This window comes from Epinephelus lanceolatus, chromosome 6, assembly GCF_041903045.1.
Source record: "Epinephelus lanceolatus isolate andai-2023 chromosome 6, ASM4190304v1, whole genome shotgun sequence".
Classification (NCBI taxonomy): Eukaryota; Metazoa; Chordata; class Actinopteri; order Perciformes; family Serranidae; genus Epinephelus; species Epinephelus lanceolatus.
In genome coordinates this window covers 17745458-17758047 of record NC_135739.1, presented here as the reverse complement: position 1 = coordinate 17758047, position 12590 = coordinate 17745458, and the positions used below count along the sequence as shown (strand labels likewise).

The 12590-nt window shown below is 40.0% G+C and overlaps 1 protein-coding gene across 1 annotated transcript; it reads right to left on the bottom strand.

Annotated features, from left to right (window-relative positions):
- Nucleotides 1–1152: 1152 nt before the first annotated feature.
- tax1bp3 (Tax1 (human T-cell leukemia virus type I) binding protein 3) lies at nt 1153–11507 on the bottom strand. The gene is made up of 4 exons (XM_033622748.2): nt 11302–11507; nt 9112–9231; nt 5615–5692; nt 1153–5437 (listed from the first exon to the last, which is right to left on the bottom strand). The coding sequence occupies exons 1-4, from the start codon at nt 11338–11340 to the stop codon at nt 5249–5251; spliced, it is 426 nt and encodes a 141-aa protein (XP_033478639.1). The 5' UTR covers nt 11341–11507; the 3' UTR covers nt 1153–5248.
- Nucleotides 11508–12590: the final 1083 nt, after the last annotated feature.

The following is a 12590-nucleotide window of genomic DNA, read 5'->3' as shown; positions in this document are numbered from 1 at the left end:
ATTTGAAAGGTGTGCAAATTAACACACTGAGTGTATTTAAAATAGATTCAGGTCAAACAAATCAATTAAGTGAGTTTGAGCACCATGGCAACACCATTATGAAGAGTAACCATAATTCTTAAACGCTGAATAAATTATAGCACACAGTACCTCCTGTAATGAAGTTAGGTGGTCATTGCTCCCACTTATATAGCTGCCCATTAGTTACCTAGCAACATGCAATGTGCTCATGTTGTGGTATTGGTAAGCGCCGGCTGAGACGTTTGTGCAACCACTTTATTGTCTCATAACATGGTGTAATAGTATTATGATGCTCGGGCAAGTGGAATGGAGCATGCTTCCCTCTGTCCCTGGAACAAAATAATAGGCGCACACACACACACACACACACACACACACGGTTTGCTCATCAATTATTTCTCAAAGGGGGATATTAGCTCAGCGTTGCCCTAAATCGACCCTCTCCCATGATGTGACACAGACCAGGTGTTATTTTGAGACTTAAAAAAACATTACACAGCAAATTCAGCTGGGCTTCGTTTGGCCCTCAGAAAACAGATTTGGGTAACGCATTGCATTTTATACAGCCTGTCATCAAGAAGCTAATGACGAACAGTTACAACCTGCAGCTGCCTTTGTTAAATCAATGATGAAATACAGGGGATGGCAAGTGGGTCCGTTTGACACCTGCACATGTATTTAATTTGCTTGTTCTTTAAGTTCTAACTGCAGTTGGTTAGGAGAGAAAACGGAGGACTATAAGCCAAAATCAAGCCCAAGCTTTTTTTCTCACAAGTTTTTTAAAACTAAGTTGCTTTCCGGGAATAGTTTTTTCCTAATTTTGCTGCACCATGGAGCATTTATCTCCCGAGTCCTCAGTTCAAAGGCGAGTGATTGGTTCCAGGCTCACATATTTAAGAGATGAAAGTAGAGAAAGCTCTCTGTATCAAAATGCCTTGGTAAACACAGAAAGGTCAGGGAATAGATTCTTTGCTTTGAAATGTCAGCTGATTACTTTATAACTGACGACATGAAGCTATTTGAAGGGTCTGTAAGGCTTTGCAGCGTGCAGAGGAGGTGGGGGTGAAAAATAGATTGTTATATCAGACGGGATTACATTGGTGCTTTATCAATAAAAGGTAGAGAGGCATGTTTCATTTTCAGTCGCTTTATATATGAGAAACATTCATATAGTAAAAGTATACAATCAAATGCAAAACCTTTGTGCTCCGCAGGCAGTGTACAAAATCTGACATGATTCATACAGGAAATACTAAAGGTGATTTGTCTTACATTACACTCATTTGTAATTGGACCACTGTGTGGAAATTCTGTAAAGCAAGTGTTCCCAAAATGGGGATCAGGAAACCCCACGAGTCCTATGATGATAAATGAATGTCAAAAAAACCCTTAACTTCTGTTTTTTCCCCAGCTTTTCTCAAATGTTTGCTTGTTTCCCGTGAAATACTAGAAACTTTCACCTTGTTTGGCCTTTAAAAATCCTTTAAGCCCCGTTCTGACCGAGCAGTACAGTACAGTTTAGTTCAGTACGCTTCTTTTCCGTTTCCACTGTGAAAAGTTGTGGATGGTACCAATGGAACCGTTCTGTGCTGTCCAAATTTTTGGTCACCCCTCTGTTGCGGTACCTAGCACACAGATGTGGTACTAAAAGGTGGAGCTGTGAACACTGCAGTCTGTTGACTGTTCAATAGAGGACAGTCACTCTGCTCAGGGCTGAGTTGTGGCTGGTTTTGAGGCTCATGTCACCACTGTTCATACCGTGGAGAGTTTTACATACATAAGTTAACTATAAAATGAGAGGATGTTTTGCTGCCTCTTGCAGCAGCTGTAGACTGAGAAAAAATAATTTAATTCACTGGGCCGACTGCCGGCGACATTTAAGGTGGAACGTTAACTTGTAATGTTACTCAATGCACGAGTTGACGACATGAATCCATCAGTACACCTTAAATTTCACTGTGACAACTTTGACCTTACTTTAGTTTTTATTTTCATTCTTGGGTACCACAGACTTTTAGTCATGAGTGGATCGTCAAGTGTTTAAAAATATACATTAATTTTGACTGTATAATGTGAACTGCATATATTCTAATCCTCACTTGCAGGAAAAAAAAAAGCATTGTGGAGCCTCGCTCCTGTGAGCTCCGGCAACACTAATCTCCTGAGCTTGCCTTAGAAGGACGATATGCACAAACCAGCTATTTTTAAATATCCCATTGAGAGAAACTCACTGCAGCCTTTTTTTATTATGTTCTGACAATGTCGGCGTGCAGCCTCATTCTGTGGACGATAAACAAGGTGCAGACTTCTTGATCACAGTTGAGGAGCCAGGAAATACAGCGAGTGCTGCATGAGCATTAAGTGACAACAACCCCGCCCATATTTAAGAGTACTGTTTGCGGTGGAAACGCTAGGGTCTAGGTACCACGTCTGAAGGGTTACTTTTGGTTCCAAAGGTACCATACCGAAAGTGTTTGGTGGAAACGGGGCTTTACCGATGATTTGGGTTGGTAGCTGGACCCAAACCACCAGGGAATGACACTCAACAATCAACTGTCTTTCCCCAGACTAACATACATCAATTTTTAAATGCCATGGTCTGAGAAGAAAAAAAATTGACTACACTTTCCATAATTTATGTGAATACTGAGGCCATAATCTGTGATAAGAGCTAATAAGTAGATATCAATTCAGCCTAAAAGGTTAGGAAACAGTGCATAAATGTATCTAAGGGTTTCATTCCAAAATGGTTTATTGCAAAAGTGTTAAACTGACTCCACCAATTTAATATTTCAACTCGCCAGGACACATTATGAAGCATCTTTTATGCAGACTGCACCTTTAAAATTAAGTGTCATCAGCATAATGTTGACTTACTATTGCATTATACCAGCTTTTTGGAGGGGGATTTCATTTTGGAATAAAAACTTTCATTTCACACACTTGATTATTAGATAAGGTTATTAATATCAAACAAATCAAATGGTTGTATTAAACACATACAAAACATATTATTGTATAAACCACTAGCATAACAAAAAAAGAGTCAAAAGATCACTCAAGGACATAAGATTAGTACTGTATTATTCTTTTTTTTTCAGTACTGTAAGAAATCAAAGCCAAAACATTGTTTATGATTAGTATTAGATCAGTCATCTGCAATTTTATTGCAGCACGTAGTGTATCAGAGGCAGTAAATCATTGTTGTGTTGCAGGAAACGGAAACAAATAGGTATCATTAAATGTAGTGGTACTAAGTGTTCATTTAAGGCTGCTGTGCACATAAAAAAAACAATCACTCCTGCTTGGTTCAGGTTTATAGTTTCAACTTGGACTTTTGGTCATTGACAATAAACAACAATATACAGCTTGAGACAGTTTTCTGGATGTGGCTGACTCCAGTGTGAAACTAGTGGGTTTACTTCTATCAAAATAACAAATGATCAACTTTCACTTGCTGAACCCGATAGACGGTGATTTAATAGAGAAAATATTGAAAAATAATAGGTGTTTTCCAAAAGTAGGTCCAGCTAGTGGAGTGTTGTTTGTATGACACAAAATTTTGAACCTGCTTGTTACTTTAGCAGACACAGAAAGAGAGAAGATGTTACTTTCCCACACGTGATGGATATCAACAAAAAGTAAGATAAATAAAACACAAAGATTAACTGGTGTAAAGACATGAGTATGCATGAAAACACTGTGCATACAGGTATATGCTTTGTTGTACAGACTTTTTACTGTAGACTGTACCATTATAAAAAAGAAAATGACTACAAACACTGCTGTTTTGATCACTTTACAGCGTCTTGGCTTTACTTTGGCTTTGGATGCTGCATCTTGACGGGAATGAAAGCAAAACATTGAAACGCTGATCATTAATGATACAATGAACACCAATGAACATTCTTGATGTATCCAAACCATCAAGACTAACTTTGGTCAGCTGTAGACAAAAGGATCAAAGACTATGATTGCTCCCAAAAAACTTGTAAAAAAACTCAAGCTTGGATTGTGGATATTTGGCAAATATCTCCAAAGTGGGGATGAATCAAGAACACACTGCTAAAATGGATTGAAATAACTAGTGTGTAAGATGTAGAAGGATTTAGTGTTATCTCGCAGTGACGACTGCAGATTGCAACCAGCTGAAACTGCTCCCAGTTAGAATTTGTTTGGTGTTTATTGTTCAGGAGGCTTTAACTGGGAGACAAATTATCCACAGAGGTCTCTTCCTCTCCGAAACAAACTAACCAGGTTATTAAACCGGTAAAAACAGAATAAAAAAGTCTCACAATACAAAACAGTGTTTCGTCAATGCTGTCCGGCATGTCGCAGACGGCTGCTAACGTTCAGGAGGTTTTTACCGCAAGCCGAATTATCCACAGAGGTCTTCTTCTTGCCAAAACAAATGGACCTGGTGATTTAAAAAGGTTTAAACACTGAATACAGCAGTTTCTAGAGCCAGTGTTTGTCCATTCTGGGCTACTGTAGAAACATGGTGTTGCAACATGGCTAACATTGTGGTTGAGGACACTCCCAATGTAGATATAAACAGCTCATTCTACGGTAACGAAAACACAAAAATTGTTATTTTCAGGCGATTACATACTAAGAAAATATGCTTATTTTATTATATTTCATTTCTGCCGATACATCCCTCTAAATTCTACACACTGGACCTTTAAAACTGATGTGTAGTAGAAAGATATGGAAGTATTGCTTTACGAAAGGTCTTCAAAAACTAAATTCAACTCGCTGTCGTTCAAAAATCAAAACAAGCGAACAGTAACTTTAGTAACAATTATGATTATCTGCACAACTGTTCATCTGTTTTAACCAAAGCAATTCTGTTCATACAGCAACATTTTAAACATGGGCAAAAATCATGTGATCACGCGAGTTCTGGAGCACTTCTCTTTATGAAAAAGTTCGAAAGCCAAAAGTGGATCTAAAGACTCATTACTGAAAATCAGTTTCACCAGGTTCATCTCAGAAGAATATGCTACAAAGATAAAGAGAAAATAAAGCCGATAATATGAGATGAGTTTGAGTGTGTGTGGAAAGAAAGATCACCCTCTCATTGTCCAGTGACTGTTCAGACTGAGCTGCAGACTCAGACTCATACGTCACCTATGTGTGATATTTTTGCATTAACATAAGGCCATGGTCACACCATCATCTGAATTTGTGGGGGTGTCAGCATATAGTAGTGTCGGGTCCTTGGCTACTGCATTACTTTGTGGCTGTAAGTAGTGTCATTACAACTCTGTCTGGGGTAACTGCCCTTTGAGTGTTTGACGGCATCCTCCAACGACTTTCTGGTTACCAGTAGCCGCACCACATCCTCTTTCTTCTTTGTTAGTCTTTTACGGGCCTGGTCGTGGGTCACCATGGTCATGTCCCAGCCGTTCACCTTGGAAGAAGAGAAGGGATTTGTGTCAGAGTAGCTGTGGCCATTTTCTCTAATTCAAGTTGATAAACAGTGGAACAAGGTGAGCACTGCTCCTGATGCACAGCTCCGATCTGACTCTGTAGTGTACACATGGTGCCATCTGGTGGATCGTCACCGAAACTCGGTTTCACTGCTCACCTGCATTATTTTGTCTCCCATCCTCAGGCCTGCCACGTCTGCTGGTCCTTTGGGTGTTATCCTGGTCACATAGATGCCCTTCGGACAACACAAACACATTTATTATTTCATATGAGCATAGCTGTGTGAGATACAGACAATCTGAAAACCTCAAACTAATACAGGAAATGGCACCTCAAAAATATAAAACATTCAACAAAAATAAACAACACATAAAAGAAACTGTGCTATTATACAGTCTGACTGGTCGAATCATGACCTATTGGATTATTTTTCTTTCACTGTTAATAGTATATCTCTTTATTAATTCTATTGAACTCAACTGGTAGCGTAACTGGGCTAAGTTAATTGCCAGAACCACCTGAATATGTGTCTGGGGAAATCCTCAATATTATCAACACTGGGAAAGTAACACATTGTTTTATTTTTATTAAGTTTTCTTTATTTCAATCCTTTTTTTTACGTAACGTCTAACTATCACAAACATATTAGGGCTGCCGCCTAATGGTCGACCAAACGTTAGTCGACCAGAAAGGTCATTAGTCAGCAAGATTTCATTGGTCGTTAGTTGCAGGAAAAAAAAAAAAAAGGGAAACTCTATTAGGCACTGCACCTTGTCAGAATAAATCAAAACCTATGACAGGACCGTGTGGGAATTTAATTTGAAATGACAAACACAGGAAGAGGCTACAGCAGTCAGACAGGAGTCATGTTATAAACCAATCACAGCCGACAGATATCTTTCCCTTCTTCTGTAAGTATTCAGTCTGACAAATATGGAAAAGTTGATTATGTTAGTGCAGGGTTACCCAGAGTTTTACATCTGTCCCTCAGACGATAGGTCTACACACTTATAAACAGCATCTGGAAAAGATTTGTGTTGCCCCGCCCAAAATATATAATTCAATACTTAAATTAATATAATAAACATGCAGGTGACTAGTTGACTAATGGCCCTGAATGACGACTATTGCTCGACTAGGAAAATTCTTAGTTGAGTGCAGCCCTAAAACACATTTAATTACAAAGAAGCAAAATATGACAATGACAAGATGCCATTAAAACATGTTAAACATGTAAAAAACATGAGTCTAATGCCGATTTATGATCCAAGTTTTACAAGTGGCTTCTAATATCCAGCACATAAACCTACAATAACTCCAGAACTAGGAGTGCAACTAACCATTACTTCGAGTCCTTGATTTATCAATTTGTACAGTTTTTTTCTTCAATGTACAATAATAAAATAAAAAGAGAAAAGCAGCAAATACTCACATTTGAAAAACTGGAACCAAAATTTTTGTTGGCTTTTTTGCTTGAGGCCTGACTTAGACAATTGATCAACTAAATTACAACAGTTTCAATGTCTCTGCATTGGCTTCTTGTGTGCCTCAGGATTGATTTTAAGATCCTTTTATTGGTTTATAAATTTCTTAATGGCCCTACCTACTTATCAGATTTGCTTTTTTGCCTGCCTGAAGACCTGAGGGCCACAGAGAGTGTTTATGTTTTTAAAAGCAAACTCAAGACCTACCTTTTCAGCCTGGCTTTTAATTGAACTTAATGTCTTTTTTGTATTTATCAATATTGTGTATTTATCTATTTATTTATTTTATTAATCTGTTTTTCTAGCTGGCACATTCTTCTATTTAGTTACTTACTTATTTACTTATTTCCTGACTGATTAAAAATTGTTTTCTATTTTGAGTTTTTATCCTGCCTTGTTTTTATTGTGTGAAGCACTCTGTGTTGCATTCTGTTTGTAAGAAAATGCTATATAAATAAAGTGACTGATTGATTGATTGATACTAATATTTAGTTATCAGCGCTGGGAGTTAAAGAAAACAAGACAGAAGCCTATTGTTCCTTTAAGTATACCTGTTAAGCAGTATAGATGAGATAAGGGCATCCGCACAGCTCTGTAGGAGCATTTCAATAATGCTCATAAACACATCAGGAATATCTAAAGGAAAGCTTAAAAGGTCAAAAGGTAGAGGCTGATATCTAGAGTTATTATTCCTCTCTTACACGGTATCTGTGGTACATTTCTCTCTCACTGTATAAAGCTCACACTGCACATACATATAGTCAGCAGGTACGACACATCTTTAGGCCCGTTTCCACCACAGGAACTTCGGGGTAATTTTACAGGGCCGGGGCCATTGGTGCGTGTCTCCACCGCAGGAACCACCCCCGAAGGACAGAGTTCCGGAACTTTTACAGGGGCTAAACAAGTCCCTGCCTCGGGGTAGGTACTCAGAACGGCCCCGAAAGACTCCTGGCTGGGGCTTGGGGATTACTTGGTGCTGATTGGATATACTCAAGGAGGGATGTGACAACAACAGAAAGCAACAAAATAGCCGGCATTTTTAAAACTCAGCAGACGAGGGTTAGCTCGTTCATATAGCTTCCGCCGCCATCTTAAAAAAACTCAATAAATGGCCCGTGAAAAAAATATTTTTTCCAGCAGATATCTTAGTTACAACATGATTGAGCTAGCAAAGCAGTTTTGTGTTGATATGTGTGGTATTTATTCAGTTATGGGAAGTCACGATGTCTAGAAAGCATCAGCTAACAGCAGCAGCAAAGCTAACATCAGGACATCATCTGTTAAAAGCCTCCCGTTGTCGGATACAACATGAAACTACTCCAGTTATCTCCATCATGTTGTAACTAAGACATCCGCTGGAAAAAAAATTTTCACGGGCCATTTAGTGAGTTATTACAGACACTGCTATCGGCTAAGGGCGTCCCTACGTCGCCCCGGTCAAAACGGTCGCGGAACGATTACGTAACATCCAGAGCCCGTAACTTTACAGGAACCTTCCTCGTACTCCGCTCTCTCAGTGGAGACACGGCGGTTGAGAGGGCCGAGCGAGAGGACGTTCCTATAGTAGTTCCTGCCCCCCAAATAGTACCAGGAACTTCTTCAGTGGAAATGGGCCTTTTGTGTATTCCTTTCCATGACATCAGCTATAGGAGTCTGGTTTGTTCCCACCTGAGGCTACAGGTAATGTGTTCAGACATGTCGCTCATTTAGAGCTCACTAGAGTGCTGCTCCAACACCACTGTGCTTCAACAGGACAGAGACCTGTTAAGGAACAGGGGAAAAGTCAGGTAGGGAGCTATGTTGCTATGCTATAAATTGATTGGTAGCTTTGAGTTCCCCTGAAATCCTGGGGAAAACCTGAAGAGTCACATCATGGAGTCACCTCGACTGCTGTCTCATTATTATCTGTACTTTATGTTGTCTGTAGGACTGGGCAGCATTTCACTACTTATCATTTGTGTTACTATTTTTACAGATGGCACTATTGCATTTTTGATTCCCCAACTATGGATAGCAAATCCAAAATCATTGAGAATTACACTTTTAGCGATGTCTCGATAGCTACAGAAATAGTAATTTTGTCGATGGTACAGCCCTGGTTGTACCATGTACTACATGCAGTTATAGTAGGTAAAGAGCTGATGTACACACACAAATATAGACTTACTTTGTCAGTCTTGTCCTCAGAGAAGGGGTTCTGTCCAGGGTCCTGGTCTATCCCTCCTCCGATGCTGAAGCCCAGGATCAAATTATCCCCCTGCCGCAATTTGTTGATCTCAATTCGTTGCTGTTTGAGAACACGCACACACAAAAGAAAATCAGATCCATCTTCATCAGGCATTACTCAGTTAATTCAAAAACCCCGACACACAAAATGCATTTAATATTAGTTTATAACATCTTATACTGACAAGTTGCTGATCAGGAAAACAGTGGATAGTGGCATAAAACCAACACTCCCAAACTCAAATTATTTGTCTCAAAAGCACAAAAATAACATGTTTTTCAGGGAAGTGTGACTCTGGGTAACTCTCTTAAACCAGAACTGCAAAATTAACTTAACTTTTTGTGTTAATTTAACATGTGCATGCACGCTCATTCATATTTCATGTTTCGGAGGCTGTTCCCCAGTGACTTAAGTCCACACTGGAACAGAGACTTTATTAGCTTAGCCCTGCCATTGACACTGACAAGCAGCTGCAGGCTTACAAACCAGATGGATGGATGAGTCTGACAGTAGCACTCCTCACAGCACTCCTCAGCACAAAGGCTGCCTGTGTGCGTGGTGATGAATAACCAGACATTCACTGAGTGGTGTGGCTGATACAATGAAGTCAGAGGAAGTCTGGAACTTTGTTAATACTGAGTCAGTCGGGACTTGCCGGCACTACAACACATTTCTCTCTCCTGGTAAAAATAGGTTTATCAGCCTGAGTGGTGGACGTTATATCATTCTCTCACCCAAACAAATCATCAGAATATAGATAGGGTGCTACTTGTATAAAAGAAACAAGAGGACTGAGAGGGGCCACTGTTAAAATGCCTACAGCCTTTAAGTACAGCATTAATAGGGGTATAATAAAACAGACAAACAGCCTGAGATGTTTTTAGAAAAATAAGTGCAATTTCAACAGTATGTCTCAGTTTTTCCACATTCAGTCAGTCTACTTCTCACTGTCATTACATGTGCATGTATCTACACATTTCTGATACAGATTCTCTTGAGCTAAAGCTGCTAATTTGACAATATTTTGCACAATATTCAATATCTTTAAACATGACCACAGTAAGTATTCATTGTTATATCAGAGAGCTGTACTCTGGTCAGGGTGGGAAAGCCTCTGAAGCAGAATCATGAAGTAGGCAACAGATTGTCTGACGTGTTCCTGAAACCTGGCACCTCTTGCCATCTAGTGGGCCGGATTGGACCCTTTGGCGGCCGGTTCTAAAATCACTAAAATTTATAAAGACTGACTCAGTTTTACCAAACTTTCAGAAAGTGCTGCATCCATTTTTGTTTATCCAAGTTCTTGCCAACGTGGCTATAAAGTTTAAACACCCATAAAATACAAACTTCAAAGTCCCTGTTATAATAATTTGGGTGCCACACCAAGACACACAAAGAGTAAAAAGCTACCTGCATGCTTCCTGAACTCTTACCTGCTCCCCACTCCTCACATGACATTTTAACAACTCTGACCTAGAAAAATTCCTGCTATCCCTGTCATATTTACGACTTATTTGGCTGAATTATCATAAAGATCTATTTCTAGTTGTGAGTATTCGTGCATCACTTGAAGGCACCGCAAAAACCTGCACTTCATGTAGTTTGTTTGCACTTCACGTAAATCAACCAGGAAGACTGAATCACACCGACGTTGACGCCCATCTGTAAGAGAAGTGACCTGTCGAGACAAAGCCGACGCAATCTGATAAAATGTATTGCATAATGCCTGCTAGCGTTAAGATTTCTAAGCCTCTATTTCAAGTAAAACTTTATCACTGCGATACTTTTCTTTGGAAAGTGTGAAAGCTGTCAGGATAAAGTCTGTAACACTGTCCACTCGCTTTCAGTGCATTTACCGTAAGGGTCAGAATACGGGTACACTCCAATTTAACGGCTAGTTTGACCACGGAGATGACGGCTAGCTTTGTTGTGTAGCACTTCAGCTAACTAGACAAATAAAGTAATGTTACAGTTATAAAGCCAGCTAGCGTTAGTGAGCGCGTTAAGCCTAGCTAACATGAGTTAATTCAGAGTTAGGTCCTGATGCGGTTTTCCGTTAACGTCGGACCAGAAGCCGAACAATAGAGTAACGTTAACGTTGAATGGACCCAGCCCCACTCCCGAACTTACCACAACAGCAGTCACCGGCTGTCCCGGGACGAAAGACATTTTGTCTCTGCGATGTTTAACCTAAAAAAGTCGTAGAAAGTTGCTCAACTGTTGTTGTTGTTGAAGTCACAGAAAGAAAAGGTCTCGACAGCGGGACAACTTCCAAGATGACTACATAAGTAACAGCAGGCTGATCCCTGGCTGGAAACCAACTGCTTCCCAGATTACGTCACTTCGCCCCCCCCCCCATCCTGCCAGGTCAGCGCGTTTTGTAGCACGGAGTAGCCAGGGAGGGCGGTGTTTAACGGTTGGTCATCGCCCTCGTTGATTCTGTGAAGGTGTGCGCTGCAAATCAAACTCTCCAAGGGATTGTTGGTACCCCTCTGTGTCCCGAGACAAGGCTGGGTGTTTGCCTTAAAAGGAGCTGCCAAATAGTGACCTCCTGTGTGACCCCGCATAGTCCGTCCATCTACTTTACAAAATACACTGACAGATATGATCACACTGCTAAAGTCTTAAAGCCCCTCTGGACTTTATGAGACAAAAACAGTCTATTATCTGCAGTAATATGAGCATTAAGAGAGTAAGTAACTAATTTTACACTATTAACCAGTTATTGATACAATATTATTAAAATTTATCTCCCCGACCCCAACAAATAAATAAATAAATCACATGTCACACTCTGGATGTTGCCAGCTTTAAAGAGGCCTAAATATTGTTAATTGAACAGCTATGTAGCTGCAAGCAGTTTCCCGAATTACAAATCTTGTTTGTATGGAAGCCAATTGCCACCAAGAAAAGAAAAACAAACAACCAAATTGTTAAATAACGCCGCGTCCTTGATCTTCGGTTTTCCAGCGGACTGTTCGAGCAAGTCCGGCTTCTCTGCTGCTAACGCAGCTGCCGGGATACAGCTCATGAGGAGCCGGCTGCTAATGCTATGTACCGGGACACTGCTAACGCTGCTTGCCGTGCTGCTGTAGCTCAGTCGTAACTTTAACTGATGCTGAGACTCTATGGCTGTGTGACTGGTAGATGGCGGTGGGTGGCGCAACAGGCCAAAACACAAATTCAAAACATAAACATGATTTGCGGACCGTAAAATTTTTTTTTTAAATGCGAATATTCTGGCTGTACTATTGTTGTCGGTGAGATCAGTATGTTATATGAACATTATTCCTTAGTCTCTGTGACATATTAGGAGGATTTTACGACTATTTGCTTTAGATTTCTTACATATAGCTCCTTTAACTTAATCCCAATTCTCTTCCCTTAACCTTACCCCTTGGTTTCAAGTGCACTCGCCA

Bases quoted from the DNA above. Each gene is read 5' to 3' on its own strand.
- tax1bp3 (XM_033622748.2), bottom strand. From the start codon at position 11,340: ATGTCTTTCGTCCCGGGACAGCCGGTGACTGCTGTTGTG. The intron at 9,232-11,301 runs GTAAGTTCGGGA...GTTCTCAAACAG, and splicing joins AGCCGGTGACTGCTGTTGTG to CAACGAATTGAGATCAACAA. The intron at 5,438-5,614 runs GTGAGCAGTGAA...TCTTCTTCCAAG, and splicing joins TGGGAGACAAAATAATGCAG to GTGAACGGCTGGGACATGAC.